Source organism: Seriola dumerili, unplaced genomic scaffold (genome assembly GCF_002260705.1).
Source record: "Seriola dumerili isolate Sdu_G_001 unplaced genomic scaffold, Sdu_1.0 BDQW01000306.1, whole genome shotgun sequence".
NCBI lineage: Eukaryota > Metazoa > Chordata > Actinopteri > Carangiformes > Carangidae > Seriola > Seriola dumerili.
Genome location: NW_019174561.1, coordinates 102,015 through 117,962, shown reverse-complemented (window position 1 = coordinate 117,962; position 15,948 = coordinate 102,015). Strand labels below are relative to the sequence as shown.

Here is a 15,948-nt window from a genome sequence, read left to right as displayed (position 1 = left end):
ACCACAACTGTCCCTTCACATGTCAGTGTCGAGTTCCAGCTAACGGTACAGCTGTTAGCTGGAACCAATACAACTCAAGGAGGAGGAGGAGGAAGAGGAAGAGGAAGAGGAGGAGGAGGAGGAGGAGGAAGAGGAAGAGGAAGAGGAGGAAGAGAAAGAGGAGGAGGAGGAGGAGGAAGAGGAGGAGGGGGAGGAGGAAGAGGAGGAGGAGGAAGAGGAGGAGGAGGAGGAGGAGGTTTAAGCTACTAGATAATTTGCCTTTTAAGAAGTTACATTAACACATTTCTACAAAAGGAATTCAATAATCTTACTTTGCTGTTTCAGGTTATTTAATCAAATAAAAAAGAGACGTTTCTTGTTGGTGGTAAAACCCGGTCTGAGTCTTCTTACCTGGTGTACTTGGCCTCTCCTCCTTCACTTGACCCTTCACCAGCTGGCTCTCCGAGGCGTCCACCAGCCCGTCCGCCTGCTCCAGCTTCGGGGTCAGGACGGTGCTGTCCGCCTCCAGCAGCTCCTGCTTCGTCTCAGCTTTGATCTCGGGCAGACCCGTGAACTCCAGGTCCTCTGGCTTGGCCTCGGGTTTGATCTCAGAGCTGTCTGGGAAGGCTGCGAACTCCAGACCCTCTGGCTTGGCTTCGGGCTTGATGGCAGACGTGTCAGGAAAAGCCGTCAACCTTAAACCTTCTGTTTTTGTCTCGCTCTTCAGCTTGGCTCCGTCCGGATACGCAGCAAACCCGAGTGACAGCGGTTTGGCTTCAGGTTTGATTTCGGCGCCAAAAGCTGCAAACTGGAGGACCTCGGGTTTACTGTCTAAGCTCTCGGCCTTCATGGGGAGGCTGAGATCTTCAGGTTTGGCCTCCAGTGCTTCCTGTTTCACGGGATAGTCTAACTGCTCAGCTTTGGTCACCAGGTCTTCTGACTTAACGGTGTAAGTGAGGAATTTAGCGTGTTTGACTTCAGAGCTGTCAGGGTAGATGGGTAACACCTCCTCAGCGATCTCCGTCTTTGTCTCCTCGACCTTGATCGGCAGCTCCAGTTGAGCTGGTTTCCTCTCACCAACACTGTCCGGTGAAGGAGAGAATTTAAGACCAGGCGGTTTTGTGTCAGCGCTGTTTTCAGGCAGAGCGGCGGCGATTTTGATTTCGTTTTGTTCAAGCAGATGCTCTTTGTTGTCCTGATCGAAGGAGTCCTCAGCTGTTCCGTCATAGCTGTCCTGATCCATGGAGACTTCAGTTTTGACTCCAGCCTTCCCGCCGGTGGTCTCGTCAGACTTGGATTCTATTGTGACGGATGAAAGGGAAGCAGAGGAGGGTTTCGCGCATTCGGAGTAAATGCTGTCCAGCTCCATCTCGCCGGCTTTGGCGTTCGACTGTTTCGCTGCCTTCTCCGCCGTTTGATCGCGTGACTGAACGACCTGAACGTCCTGAACGTCCATCAGAGACACATGATCCACCTGACCCTCTGAGATCTCATCCACTTGATCTGAGAGATCCGTGTGCTCCACCGAACCGTCCTCTCTGGACGCGTTCCCCATCAAGGCTCCCGATTCGATCGAATCTTCCATCGTCTCTTCCTCCACGGCCTGATACAAAATCAACCCGTCCACCTCCTCCCCGGGTTCCTCTATAGACTCAGGACACTGCTCCAGCTTCCCGAGGTAAGGATGCACGTCTGCTTTGTCTTCTGCCTGACGGAAACTCTCCTGAAGCTCCAGTCTCTCGTCCTGCTCCGGCTCTAACCCATCGATCTGGGCCATGTGTCCCAAACTTTGGTCTGCACCTGTGAGTATAAAACATCAAGGCGTGACGCGGAAAGTTTAAAGATTATTAGAAAAATGAGACGATTAAAATAAAGTGAAAATATGTTTGTTGAACTCGGTGTCACCGGGTCAGAATCAACACACCTCGGTCTGAATCGCACCGTTCTCCCTCCAGACTCGGACCTCCTCGTTTTCCCACCGTCCGCCTCGACAAGTCCTCCACGTCTTCCTCCTCCTTGTCGTCGAACTCGAACCCCGCGCCTCCTTCCCGCTCCTCCACCTCGTCCACGGGATTGGTGAGGCTCTCGGTGACGTCGGGGTGGCCCAGCCTATCCTGCGGCTCGTGGGCGGTGATGTCAGACAGAGAGAGGGGAGGAGGGGGCACGTAGGGCGGAGGGGGGCTCGCTGACAGGTCTGTTTGATCCGCGCTGGGTTCCTCGCTCACGCCGATGTCCTGGATCAAACCAAAGAGTCAGAAACAGATTCACCCACGCAGAAGTATAAAGTGATTTTTGGTGCAATCACATAATGGAGATATAATGATGTTTTCACTCTCAATATGCTTCACTTCACTTTTTCCTTTTAATTTAAAACTGAATTAATAGATTTGATAATAATTTCAGCCTGTTTGTCTGTTGCCTGCTCCACAGAAAACATTACTACACTAATGGCTTCAGATTATTGTTACCTCAGGGCTTGTGATTACACAGGCAATTTTATTCTAAATGCTTCTGAAATCCTTATCATTTACTACTAATGTCACCCCAGTGGCGCGGGACGCGAAAAACCCAACCTTAAAGAGCATGTAGCTGGAGGACAGCGGCTCCACGGAGTCTCCTGCGGAGGGATGGGAGGGAGAGGACGAGGGCGGGAGGCCCAGGCACTCCTCCAGGGTTCCACCTTCCTCCGCTCCTCTGTCTCCCCCCTGCGCCTCCTCGTCCTCCTCCTCCAGGAAGCCGGTCTCCAGAGCGGAGGGACCCAGGATCGGATCGGACTCGTTGAACATGTGGTGAGCAGGACTGGAGTGGTCCGTGCCGTCCCAGGGAGCCTGCGGGGAGCGAGGTGGCGGGGAATAATCATGTCAAAATAAGGAAGTAGGAACATTTAATTGACAACAATATTGATAATTGATCCTGTTATTAAAAAACTCGGATGATCCAGCTTCTCAAATTTGAAGATTTGGTGTAATCGTACCTGTAACTGGTCCAGCTCCACTGATGGCGCCATCAGCCCAGTCTCCTCTGACGAGCCCTGCTCACCAACGAGCACGTCACTCCTCAGTTTGGAGTCCAGGTCGGTTCCCCCGACACCGTACGAGTTGAGCATGCTCTGACCTCCCGCCGCCGAGTTGAAGGGGAAGCCGTTGAGGGCGTCTTTGGATGCCTTCCCTCCGTGTAGGGCGTCTGCGGACATGGCGTCGTGCTGCAGGGAACTCAGCTCCAGCGTTTCATCCAAAGGAGGACAGTCGAGGAAATCTCCCCGCGACCCGGGGACGATTCCCAGGCTCGGTGAGGCCGAGTCGTGGGCGTCCAGCGGCGGAGGGTGGAGGTGAGGGTGAGAGGAGGAGGAAGAGGAGGAAGAAGGCGAGGGAGCTGATGGAGGCACAGTGTGATGCTGGTGGTGGTGCTGGTGGTGGTGGGAGGACTGGTGGGGGTACTCGGGAGGCTGAGGGGAGTGGTGACCGAGCCCAGAGTCGTACAGACAGCAGTGAGGATGAGGCAGCTGCGGGTGAGCCGAGGAGGAAGATGAGGACGAGATGCCCGGATGAGCCGCCAAGCCCGGATGGTGAGGGTGGTGGTGGCTTTGAGGATGGATGTGAGAGGGCTGTCCCCTGACGTAGTTCCTGTGAGCCTCCAGGAAGGTCAGCTGCGGGTCGTTGAGGATGTAGAAGTCGGTGCGACTCAAGCCGTGGCGTGCCGCCCCGATGAGGAGGTCGCGGTCGTGTTTGCCGGTCTCCCACCAGACCGGGAGGTAGAGCGAGGGGCGGCACAGCTGGAGGCGGGCCGAGAGTAACGGGTGACGGAGAACCTGGGAGAAGGAGGCGATTCAACGAGCAGAAGAGGAACGAGTGTTAGCCATCCGAATATATATATGGAACATTTCAACACCAAATATACCGACAGTTACTTCCTGTTTCACCATCACACCGACCAAAGTCTGAAAGTAGAGATATATGATCTAGAATGATCAATTATTATATCATGCTATATATCATGCTCAACACTTCCCTGTATATAACAATAATTCCTGATGATATAAACAATAAAAATCAATGGTATTTAAGAGCTGCAGATTTGAGGCTGACAGTTTTTAGATGGGACTCAATTTCACTATTCATCACGTGACGGACGGGACAGGAATCATAATAAGAACAGTTCAGTTTTTATATGTGCAGTTCTAATATGAATGAACAACATTTTCTTTATTTATTACTTAATGCTCGTCTTTCTGTTGTCTTTTATTATTCCTCTTTTTAGAGGCTGCTCCCTCTAACATTAGAAATACTAAATCAGAGGCGGACCTCACCGGGGGGGGGGGGCTCCAAACTGTTCCAGGGGGGGTTCAGTGAATGTAAGGGGAAAATATTAGTAGTTATTACATTAGTTATCAAAAGATCACATAAATGAGCCTAAATGTGTGCGACTTGGTTCAAGAGATTCAGCAGTTTCTCCCAGAGTCAGAAACTGATAAAAGCCCCAGGATCTTTTTAAAGTCTCTGGTTTAGTCTCAAGTTATTTCAAACAGCAGCATTCGGCCATCTTGGCTCAACTGTTGAGTGTGTATGGGATCAAATAACACAATCGTGATCCCACAGGCAGATACCCCTGGCATGTTGTTTTTTTATATTTCAAAGACCCACGGCGAAGATGTTGATAAAACTAGTCTTTGTTTTGAAGAGACCGTCTGCAGGTATTTAACTACAGACTCAGGAAGGAAGGAAAACAGCAGCGTCCAGCATTCATGAGTACAGTACAGAAGCTACTTCCTGTTTGATCAGTTTTCTTTCCCTTTTTTTTACATTTGTTATTATTTTTCACAGACTCATGTCGTTCATCACTACAAGTCTGAGAGCTGCGGTTTCTTTTGCATGTATGTCCACAGTTTGAAAGAGTCAATGTTCCAGATGTGAGAACCGAGCTGATGGGACATTTTATGCTTTTGTTATGTTGATAGTGTTAAAATACAGAAATACAGTTCCCATAATGCTTTGGGTGAAGCAGGCAGCTGAGGGCTTTGCCAGAGTCTTTTCAGCCTGAAGTCGTTTCACATTGTGGTGAGTCTGCGGCAGAGAGAGTCAGGCCTCTTTAGTCAGCAGCACTTCCTGTTTGATGACTGTTTACTCTGTGTAACACGTCTACACATTGATTACGAGTCTTTTTTATTTTTAAACGATTGTTCGTCTTCTCCAGAGTTTTGATTTGCGACGCTGAAGTGAAGGGAACTTTTTCTGACACGATTCGATCAAACGCTACAGAGAAAATTGATAAATAAAAAAAAAATCAAGACAGGTGAATAAGGTTCATCCATCGCCGCATCGAAACCAACCGGCACCCTCCTCCACACAAACAGCTGCGCGGCTGGAGATGAACTTTGAAGTCAGTTTTTCTGATTCTTTTGAGTCACAACAGTGAAAAGCAGCATTAATGATGAAGCTTTGTTCCTTCAAAGAGCCCACCTGCTCTCTGATCTTGCGGAGCAGCTCGATGCGGTACAGAGTCCGGGCCGCTCGCTCCTCCGTCAGAGGCTCCACGAGAACGCTGGGGTCCACCAGACCTGGAAGAGACGAGAGGGGGGAGAAAACATTATCATGGAGCCGGTGAGAGGCAGGAAGATGCAGAGATGAAGGCAGGGAGATGAGAGAGAGGGAGGGGGTAAATAAGTTCAAGTGTGTTCGTGTGATGAGTCTGTGATTCATCCCACACATGTACAGCAGCTTAAAAAGTGTGTGTGTCTGTATGTGTGTGTATGTGTGTGTGTGTGAGTGTGTTGTGCATCCTCCTCAAAACATGTTGCACTGATGCTTTTATCATCGAGGTGAACAAATACATGTAGGCAGTTAATATTAAATAAACCCAGTTCACATTCATTTCACATTTGAGATGATTTATATTTTAACTCATAAATATACATTTTCTGATTTGTTTAATGAGTTTGGATTAACTTAAAGATTCCCTCCAATGGAAATAAAGTGTTTAACAAACCATTTTTATGTGAGAAAACCATGTTTAACTAAATATTAATCATAGTTTAAAACATGTCTGGAGAGGAACTCAAAGGTTCATGCACTGAACTCTAAATATTCTCTGCAGCTCGACTCTGTCACCACCTGGAACGACCCAATGACAGAAGCCTCTTGTAAATGGTGCAGTGTCGGACTTTATAGGTTTTCACAGTCAAACTTGTATTGATCTTGTTAAACCAGCCAATAACATAAATCAGGAAGCCGTAACCCTGCAACATTTGAACCACTTCATCAGATAACACTGTGTGCGACCGCGAGCGATACCTTCTTCCTTCCTCGGCGGCAGCTTGCAGGCCGTCCTGCACATGTTGACGAAGGAGTTGAAGTATCTCTCCAGACTCTCGTCCGTCTTCCTCTCCAGCCGGGCCAGCGCTCTGAACTGGGACCAGTCGAAGGTTTTCCTCTCGGGGTCGTACACCACCCCGAACGACGACACGGTGCGGTAAAAGTCTGCCTGCTCCCGACGAGTCCACCTGAGACACCACACAGGAGACAGAGACGGAGAGAAAGAAAACAAAATGATCAGTCGGAGAGAAAGTTAGAAGATCAGTCCAATCAGCTGCTGCGTGGTCGGCATAGAGAGGCGTGTCTATGGAGGCAAAGCCCGACCTCGAGCTCGCGAGGCAAAACCCGAGGTCTCTCTTCTAAGGAAAGTAGCAAAAGTTTGTCCATAAAGTTTCTATATTTGTCACATTCAGGCCTGAAAATTCAGGAAATCTAACGACAGAGTCTGACCAATCATCGACCCTCACCGCCTGAGAGAGGAGATGTAAAACTACACCGAGACGGTTTTTATATCTTCTGACTGATCAACACACAAATAAAACACAGAAGAAGAAGAAAATATGGAGCTTTGAATATGAACAGAGCTCAGGACTTTTGATTAATGCAAGTAAACTTTATATTTTCAAGTGTTTGAAACTTCAACTTAAGGATGCACCATGTGACATGACATGTGACCGTGACATGATTCTGTTTGTTGTTGACTATTTAGATTTTTAGTTCAGCAGCCATTTAAACAATCTCTGAATTTGATATAATTTGTCCATTCATCAGTGAATCTCTGTAGCTTTGAATCTCCAGTGTCGTTACCTTCTCTGCCACTCCAGAAACAGCGGGTCAGGCTCTGTGGCGACCACCGAACACCTCCTCAGCTCTTCACCCAGCTGCCACGCCAGTGGCCCGCCGGCGTGGTGACCGTGAGAGGCGCCAGTCCCTCCCATCCCCATGCCGACGAGGCCGTCGTGGAGAAGGAAGTCGTGTCTGAGCAGCGGCTCGCGGCGTAGCGTGAACCTCTGGTAGGCGGTGATGAGGCGCCGTAAACGCGCCGTCAAGGCGGGGCCGGTGGGCCACAGGGGCCTGGCCTGGACCACGTGCAGTGCCGCCACACCCGTCCCTGTTCCTGTTGTCGTCGTGGTGACCAAAGTGCTGTCTTGGGCGCACAAGTCACCTGACATCTGGGAGTCTGAGGAGAGAGACAACACAGCGATGATTTGACCATAATTACTGCGCCCTGCCTCTGACGTCTGGAAATTCATCTCAAATTTAGATTAAACAGAATTTAAATTAAAGTCTCATTTAATCCTGATCATTGAACAGATGAGTGAAATTCCCACTTTAAACCACAGAACTCATGAGCTGGAAATTGCCAAAACCAAATCAATCAGTGCAGCTCCTCCACCTGTAGGCCCCCAGGTTTTAAACTTTAATTCACTCAACACTGAAAATGCAAACTCATACTGCAGCTTTCCATAAATATCCCATCTCCAACCACCTGCATGTGTTGAATATAAAAAAGCCTGAAAGAACACAGACGATTTTCACAATAAAGTTCAGTTCAGTTCTTCCATTGACACCGGAGCAGCAGGAGTTTGTGTCCTGAGTGTGGATGTGTGAACCGCCTCTCCCTCCAGAGTGCAGTTCAACCATTAGACCTTCTTTAAATGTATCTGCTGAGACTGTGAGCAGCATTAAAACTATCAAAACTCATTTCACACGTCTGGCCACCTCTGAACTCTGCAGCGCCGGGCTGAAATCAAGACTTCCCAACGTCGAGGGAAAGCTCCTCTCAGACTGAACGGAGGGAGAGAAGTCGTCCAGCGGAGAGAAATTATATCATCATGTCGGACTCGTTACAGAAACATGATGAGTTTAAACTTCCTGCAAATCTCACAGGGAGGAGTTGTGTAGAGGCGGACATGTTGGCATGTGTGTTCATGTGTGTCTCACCTGGACCTGTGCTGTCAGGCTTGTCTGAGGTGTCGGTGCTGGAGCAGGTTTCCTCTCCCTGTCAGTTAAAGACACACAACGGTCCAAAAAGAGAATTAACACGACAACACTGAATATACAGATACTGAAGCTATTTTCTAAGTTTTGTATTTTTTTTTTTTATCTGCATGAAAAACCTGAAACGCAAGTGAATTTCTTTTTCCTTTCCTAAAACTTTTCACAAGAAAAATGACCCCCAACCTCCCAAAAAGTTTTTTTTCCTTCTTTCTTCCCAGAAAAGAAAATTTCACTTGCCCTTCAAGGTTTCCACAACAGACACAAAACTAAAAATCACTAATTAACTCTACCACACACCCACCAGCAACCAGTCACTCTTTCACTGTTAAAATCAATATCACAATATTATTAGGGATATTTTTAGATATAATAATGTATGAACTAAAACTGTGTCTCTACTCTCATTCAGCACAACAGATAAAACTCTTCAGGTCTGAAATGTGTTTCCTCTATTTTCATTTATATGTAATGAGATGAAACTGAAAACAAAAAATTAATCTTATATTTTTTTTCCTTTTGTTTGTTTTTTTGTTCACAATCATAAACTCTGATCTACAACTAAAAATTCACAATTTCTGCAGCTTTTATAATCACAAGTTAAAGTGCTGACGTACTTAATCAGTATTGATTAGTTACATAGATACACAGATGTATGTTGCATCTCTTGGAGAAACTGATCCTGAATCAGTTCCACGAACACTGTGTGAGACACTTTGAATTTTCTTAATAACATCATTTTAACTTTCTCTGCTCCGGTATTAAATGTTGTTATCGACTAAAATGCATCATTAACTCTACAGAATTGTTTCTACAGCATCGAGAGGCCACACACACACACACACACACACACACACACACACACACACACACACACACACACACTTCTGTTGAAATCATCCAAAACTCATCTTTTTTTTTGTCCCCAAGGACATTTTAACCATCACCACACAAAATGAGTGTTTGTATCTCAAGAGACTTTAGTGAAGTAAATGAGGATGATGAGAGAGGGAGGGAGAGAGAGAGAGAGAGAGAGAGAGAGAGAGAGAGAGAGAGAGAGAGATCTTTTTAAATACTAATGTGGCGTCTCTGGAGACCTTCGTCTTCACCTTGCTGCTCTCGTCTCTATCCTCCCCTGCATCAGCCTTGCTCTCCGTGTCGTCCTTCGCCTCCTCCGTTTTGCAGACGCTGAGGAAAGAGAGAAACGAGAAACGAGAAAAGCTTTTAATGACAGCGACAGCGACGGAGTCCCGCCGAGCTGCCAGGTGAACGGCCGAGGGACACACCAGCGGTCCGCGAGTTCAAACAAACGCTTTAAAACGCCGCAGAGACACGACAAAGAATCAGACTCGTCACAATCTGATCACATGGGAAGGAAACGGGGAGTGAGCGTGTGCAGATTTGGCCTTTTTAAACCAATAACATGAGAGCGCCACCTCCAGCTGTTTGTCTGGTGGCAGCGTACGAATGAAAGGAAGAAAAATCTCAAATAACAAAATATAAAAATATCTGTGTAGAAAACTAGACTGTAAATATCAAATACAAAGTCACACTGTAAAAGTATTTAAGAGCTTTTAAAACAGAAACGTGTGAAAACTACAAAAACATCCGATACACAGGAACCACTGAGAGGACACAAGGACGCGACCCGGTTCTGTAAATCTCTGTTCTTACTGTAGAACTGTGACAAATAGAAGAGATCTGCACGGCTCAGTGTGTTTTCGTTTTATGGTTTTCTGACGAACAAAACGTGAGAGAGAGAAAAATCAGAGGAATCAGTTTCCGTCAGCGAACTGACGCTCAGCAGAAACACTTCATCAAGGTCCAAAGAGCAAATCTTCACATTTCACAAAGCTACTTTTAAGAAATATTAGCGCTGTGTTTAAAGGGTCACAGGTCAAAACGCACAAGAAGAAATGATTTGTTAAGAGGAGTGAAGGCCGGAGGGTGAAAGCGGTGAAATGCTTAACGTGCGACTAACGTGAATTAAACTGGATCCTGGATATTTCTGTGCTTTTGTCGAGACATTAACTCATTTGTTTGATAAACAATAAATATCACCAAAAGTCAATTTACATCCACTTCTATAAGCTCTGACAAGCACTTTCCAAAACTCCCCAAAACCTTCAAGCTTCATCTTTATAATCTACTTCGTATTCTCTGTTCTCTGCTGAAGGAGCAACTGTAACTCAACCTCACTTCCCCCCGTGGATCAATAAAGTATTCTGATTCTGATTCTTCATAAAAACCTGCTGTGATGTGACGTGATGTGATGTGACGTGGAGGGAAACAGCATTTTCTATCACGTCCTCTGTGTGCACAAATCCCTTCCCTGTAATTTGTCCCTTTCTCTGTATTTATTTATTTTCCGCGCTCTGTCCCGAGCCTGCGGAGTGAACTCCTGCAGGCTCCGCGCTCCGCTGGGAAACAGCTTCAGGTTGAACAGGTAACAAAGCGAGTGACAACTTCAATTACCCAGAGGAAGAGGATCAAAGCTTCCTGTTCAAACGTGAGCGCCTCGTCTTCATCGCTCTGCCGTCAAGCCGCCATAGAAAATACATTTCCCACACTGTGTTCACTCTTCTTCTTCTTCTTCTTCTTCTTCTTCTTCTTCTTCTTCTCTGGTTCTCTGTCAATTATTCTCTCTGGCTTTTGTCAGAGCAGGTTCAGTGAAACGACCAGAAAATGACTCGAGAGCCTGAAGTCGCCCCTCCTCCGAGAGGGGGGAGCGCTCAGAGTTCAGTGGAGGGTTAGAGCTGAAACTGAGGAGTGTGTGTGTGTGTGTGTGTGTGTGTGTGTGTGTGTGTGTGTGTGTGTGTGTCAGTCTGTTAGCCATCATTAAAACATGATGCTGTTCACACAATAAAACCCCTGATATCAGCCTTTACATTCAGATTTATTTATTTCACACTCAGATTTGTATCTCTATGTGTGTTTAATCTCGTCCTTCACACTCAGAATGTAAAGCAGGTGTGTGGGCGGGGAGGTGGAGAGGTGTGTGTGTGTGTGTGTGTGTGTGTGTGTGTGTGTGTGTGGGGGGCAATAAAAACAAACATGGCATCAGAGCAGACAGGATATGTTTTTCACACCAGCGTTGGCGCCTGCTGCGAAAGCTACTAGAGAGACGGAGAGAGGAGACGGCTGGAGGGAGGAGGGAAAGATCTGCAGGGGAGACGAGAGCCCGACCGGCTGGACTGTCGCCATCTGGGGCAACAGCGAGCAACTGCCTCCGGGCCCTAAAAAGCTCCAGGTTTACTGTGAGTCAGCTGATCTAGTTTTGGCTCATTTGTTTGTTCTGGAATCTGCACATCAGCTGTAGATCACGGTGACGTCTTGACGCTGTCGACCGATCTGCTCTCAGCTTCATTAGCGCTGACGCTGAAAACACTCGACATCGCTGCACGCCGTTTAAAAAGGCCGCACTTCTCGTGTCTCTGAATACGCATTCGTTTATTTACTGGGCCCTGATTGGAAAACTAACTTCATATCTCACTTCCACATGTGACCAGGACTAATGACCAGGTGACGCTCCATGTGACACGAGGTCATTCGTCATAACTTCTGTTTTATGATGTGCTTGTTTTTCTTTTTGTTTTTAAATTCCCCTTTTTCTTTCTGTTGTTATTATTATTATCATTATTATTATTATTAATATCATTATTATAATTGTTATTATTATTGTTGTTATTATTATTATTATTATCATCATTATTATCATTATTATCATTATTATCTTTATTATCATTATTATTATTATCTTTATTATTATCATTATTATAATTGTTATTATTATTGTTGTTATTATTATTATTATTATCATCATTATTATCATTATTATCATTATTATCTTTATTATCATTATTATTATTATTATTATTATTATTGTTGTTATTATTATTATTTTCCACCTGAACTCACACGTTAAAAATGAATTGGTTTGTTCCTCATGGTCATTTTAGATTCTTATTTCTGGTTGTATCTGTTCTAATTGATTCTCGTCATTACATTATTTATTAATTGCATTTAAATGTTTGTTTTAATTGATGTTTCTTGTTTCTTGTTAGTGTTTTAACTGGTATTTTTAACCACTCCACGTCCTTGTAAACGAGTTTAAATAGAGACATAATGAAATGGTAAATGGACTGCACTTATGCAGAGCTTTTCTGGTCTTATTGATCATTCAAAGTGTTTTGTAATACATCACATGCAGACACTGATGGAACAGCCATCAGAGGTCGTTTGGGGTCAGTAACTTGCTTAAAGATAACTTCAGCACACGGACTAAAGGAGCCGGGGATCGAACCACCGACCAGCGGACGACCCGCTCCACCTCCTGAGCCGCAGCCAACCCCGTTTGAGGGTCTCGAGGTGGGCTCTGCTTTAAGAGGGTCTCTGTGTTTAATCATAGAAACTACACAACAAACGTAGGGCCAGGTAGTTTGAAGGACCTCAGAACCGACGGCTGAAAGAACAACTACAGATGAGGAGCAGTCGGTTGATGCTGCAGTTTCCTGTGTTCTTGTATGTTTTTTTTAATGTGTTTATTAGCAGGTATTATTTAAAATGTTCAAAGTTCACCATCATGTTCTGTTTAAACTTTATTTTACGACTTTAAATTCCACTGCACGTGTTTCTAACAACTCTTTAATTCCCAGATTGGAACAGTTTTTAACAGCTGTTTGTTTTAAAAGGAATATTGTTAAATGTCAAATATCACTTTTATTTTCATCCTAAAATATTCAAACTTATTTCATGTGTTTGGATCTCGTGTGATATCCCAGCATGCCTTTGTCTAAATAAGTTTTTTTTCCAAATCTGTGAATTTGTGTACCTGTGTGCGCGTCCTACCTGTCAGTGATGTCGGTGGCCACCTCTCCTCCCCCCTGCTCAGCAGACAGCGCGGTGACATCTGGCATCCCCACCCTCTCCAGGAAACACAGTTCTGGATCAGCACGCATGGCGTTGTACCGCTCGTATCCTGTCCAAGGACAAGCATTGATGGAGAGACACACAATTAAAAACACTGACAAAGCACGCACACACACACACACACACACACACACACACACAGAACGTCCCCTTCCTCTTCCAGGGTTGGTTGGTTGTCCTCCTGTGAACGAGCTGACAATAATCAGTGTCCTGTGATGGTCTGATGCTGTTTCTGTTTCTGGGGATTCACAGCAATGACAATAACACAAATCTAGGTGCGCACACACACACATACACACACACACACACACACAGATTTGTTCCCTGATTGATTGTTCACAGCTGTTTAAACATTGTGTGGCTGCATCTTAAATCTTCTACACATAGAAGTCAAGCTTTAATAAAAAACACAAATCATCCTGAAATCACAAGATGGAAAATATTTATCAGTATTTTTGTCCATGTGTGAATAAACCTGAAAGAAACATTTGGTTGCTGAGAAGTGATGCCGGTCCTCACCGTGTTTGTGGACTCCTATGAGCAGAGACTTGTCAGCATCAGCATCCCACCACGTCGCTGGGATCTCGATGTAGTCGATGTCTGGGAGCGACACCTCCAGTTTACTGTCACAACAAGACACACACACACACACACACACACACACACACACACACACACACAAGCAAACAATCCATCCGTCAGTGTCACGTCAGGACGCCGCAGCTCACTGACAACACAGACAAACAAACATCCAGCCGCTCGATCAGAAATCTGTCGACGCCGCTGACTGCTCGTGTGAACCCTCATGTAAACCATCGCTACGTCAGGTTTTAGAGACGTCGGTGAAGTTAAATGTCAGTCAAGTTTATCAACAAACCATCAGGTAAACTGTTGAACTGAATTCCTACCTAGACCCCAAGAAGGGGAGAGGAGAGGGAAAAGGGAGGAGAAAGAAGGAAGGAAAATAAAGAGGGAAAAGAAAAGAAAAAAAGGGGGAAAAATTTTGTTTTTTTTTGTTTATTTTTTCTCTCTTCCTCCAAATAAGTCAAAATATTATAACAATAACAAAGATGTCAGTTGTTTCGTCACACTAGAGGTGTATGACACCACGCTAAGCCATGTTACATTATGTTACATTATGTTATGTTATGCTATATTATGTTATGCTATGCTATGCTAGGTTATGTTATGCTATGCTATGCTATGTTATGCTATGTTATGCTAGGTTATGCTATGTTACGCTATGTTATGCTAGGTTAGGTTATGTTATGTTATATTATGTTATGCTATGCTATGTTATGCTATGCTATGTTATGTTATGCTATGCTATGTTATGCTATGTTATGCTATGTTATGCTAGGTTATGTTATGTTATGTTATGTTATGCTATGCTATGTTATATTATGTTATGTTATGCTATGCTATGCTAGGTTATGCTATGTTACGCTATGTTAGGTTATATCACCCATCTTGTCTTTGTCTTGCCTCACCAAATAAAATAAAAAAAAGTAAAATCTACTTTAACAGGCAGAGCATGATGATCGTGCTCCTCACCTGGCAGGTATCCCCTCTACAGCCTGATTGGCTGCCTCACCCAGCACCTCCACCTTCAGGTAGTACAGCATCCTCACCCTGAGCAGCACCCTGAGGAGAGACAGGCAGCACGGTCAAAGATCAGCGTCTGGCTCTGAGTGGACTGAAGCTGGGCTCGCTCAGACTCTCGCCTCCGCCGTAAACCCCAGTCCTCCTGTCAGCAGGCTCTTCCAGAGCTACGGTAATTAAAAGCTGCTGCCTCACACACTGATACACAGGAGTAAACACTTCACGCTGGAAATAAACAGCTCAGAGCTTCAGGGTGAAATTAAAGTCCTCGAGCGGCTTTAGGTTGAACGACCGTGCGGGCCACGTCTCTGTACTTATGTTTCTGTACTCCGCTGCTGACTGTAGTGTTTCTAGTAGCTTTTGACCTGCTGCTCGTAAATTACACAGCTGCACTAGTTGAGCTTAAACACATCAAACATACTATATCATACCACTGTAGACCACAGAAAATCATCAAGCTTGCACTAAACACAAGTGTTTGGTTAAGGTCAAAGGTGACAGAGCGGCACACGTCTGTTTTTACTCCTGTTCACCGGAGCCGGTGGTGAAACTGACTTGTTGCAGTGCTGCTTCAGGTGTTTCTTGTAGCTCTCGTCCTGCAGAACCACCTCAGGGTTACAATGGACCAGCCAGTCGGCGTTCTTCACTTCACCGGGAACATTCAACTGGTTCTTCAGCTTCTTCCCCTTCCGACCCCGAGGAACCGGAGCTGACAAACCTGGGACACAGTCAAATCCAAAATTTATTATCTGGATACAGTCCAGTCCAAACATCAGCACAATCGATATTGTTGTGCATCGTGATATATAATCATATATTCATAATAGAATGATGTTGTTTTATTTTATGTTTTAGTTGTTTGTTTTTTTAATAATACATAGTTATATATTTTTAATACTATATATAATTAGAGATGAAAAATGAATCTGAATATTATCCAAATTGCAGGAGGTTTAATGTGTCATAACATCCTATTATAAATGATAATGGTGCTACAGAGACATTATATTCTGCTGACATAAGGCATCATGTTTGTTTGGTACAGAACCAGAGCAAAAATCACATTATCATCAATTTTCTATTTTATTTTTTGGTGAAAATAAAAAGCAAAAGTTACTTTTGCCATTAAAAC

At 45.1% G+C, this 15,948-nt stretch overlaps 1 protein-coding gene across 1 annotated transcript in view; it reads right to left on the bottom strand.

Annotated features, from left to right (window-relative positions):
- Nucleotides 1-15,948, bottom strand: part of chd6 (chromodomain helicase DNA binding protein 6) — a gene marked incomplete at both ends in the record, with an annotated part of 48,931 nt that overhangs the window by 5,567 nt on the left and 27,416 nt on the right. Inside the window, 13 exons of the mRNA XM_022758719.1 lie at nt 419-1,779; nt 1,904-2,213; nt 2,553-2,807; nt 2,954-3,787; nt 5,436-5,533; nt 6,267-6,475; nt 7,095-7,467; nt 8,232-8,289; nt 9,383-9,473; nt 13,134-13,263; nt 13,734-13,837; nt 14,769-14,858; nt 15,372-15,534. Of these exons, the coding sequence (XP_022614440.1) occupies nt 419-1,779; nt 1,904-2,213; nt 2,553-2,807; nt 2,954-3,787; nt 5,436-5,533; nt 6,267-6,475; nt 7,095-7,467; nt 8,232-8,289; nt 9,383-9,473; nt 13,134-13,263; nt 13,734-13,837; nt 14,769-14,858; nt 15,372-15,534 (4,076 nt within the window). The remainder of the gene's footprint in view (nt 1-418; nt 1,780-1,903; nt 2,214-2,552; nt 2,808-2,953; nt 3,788-5,435; nt 5,534-6,266; nt 6,476-7,094; nt 7,468-8,231; nt 8,290-9,382; nt 9,474-13,133; nt 13,264-13,733; nt 13,838-14,768; nt 14,859-15,371; nt 15,535-15,948) is intronic.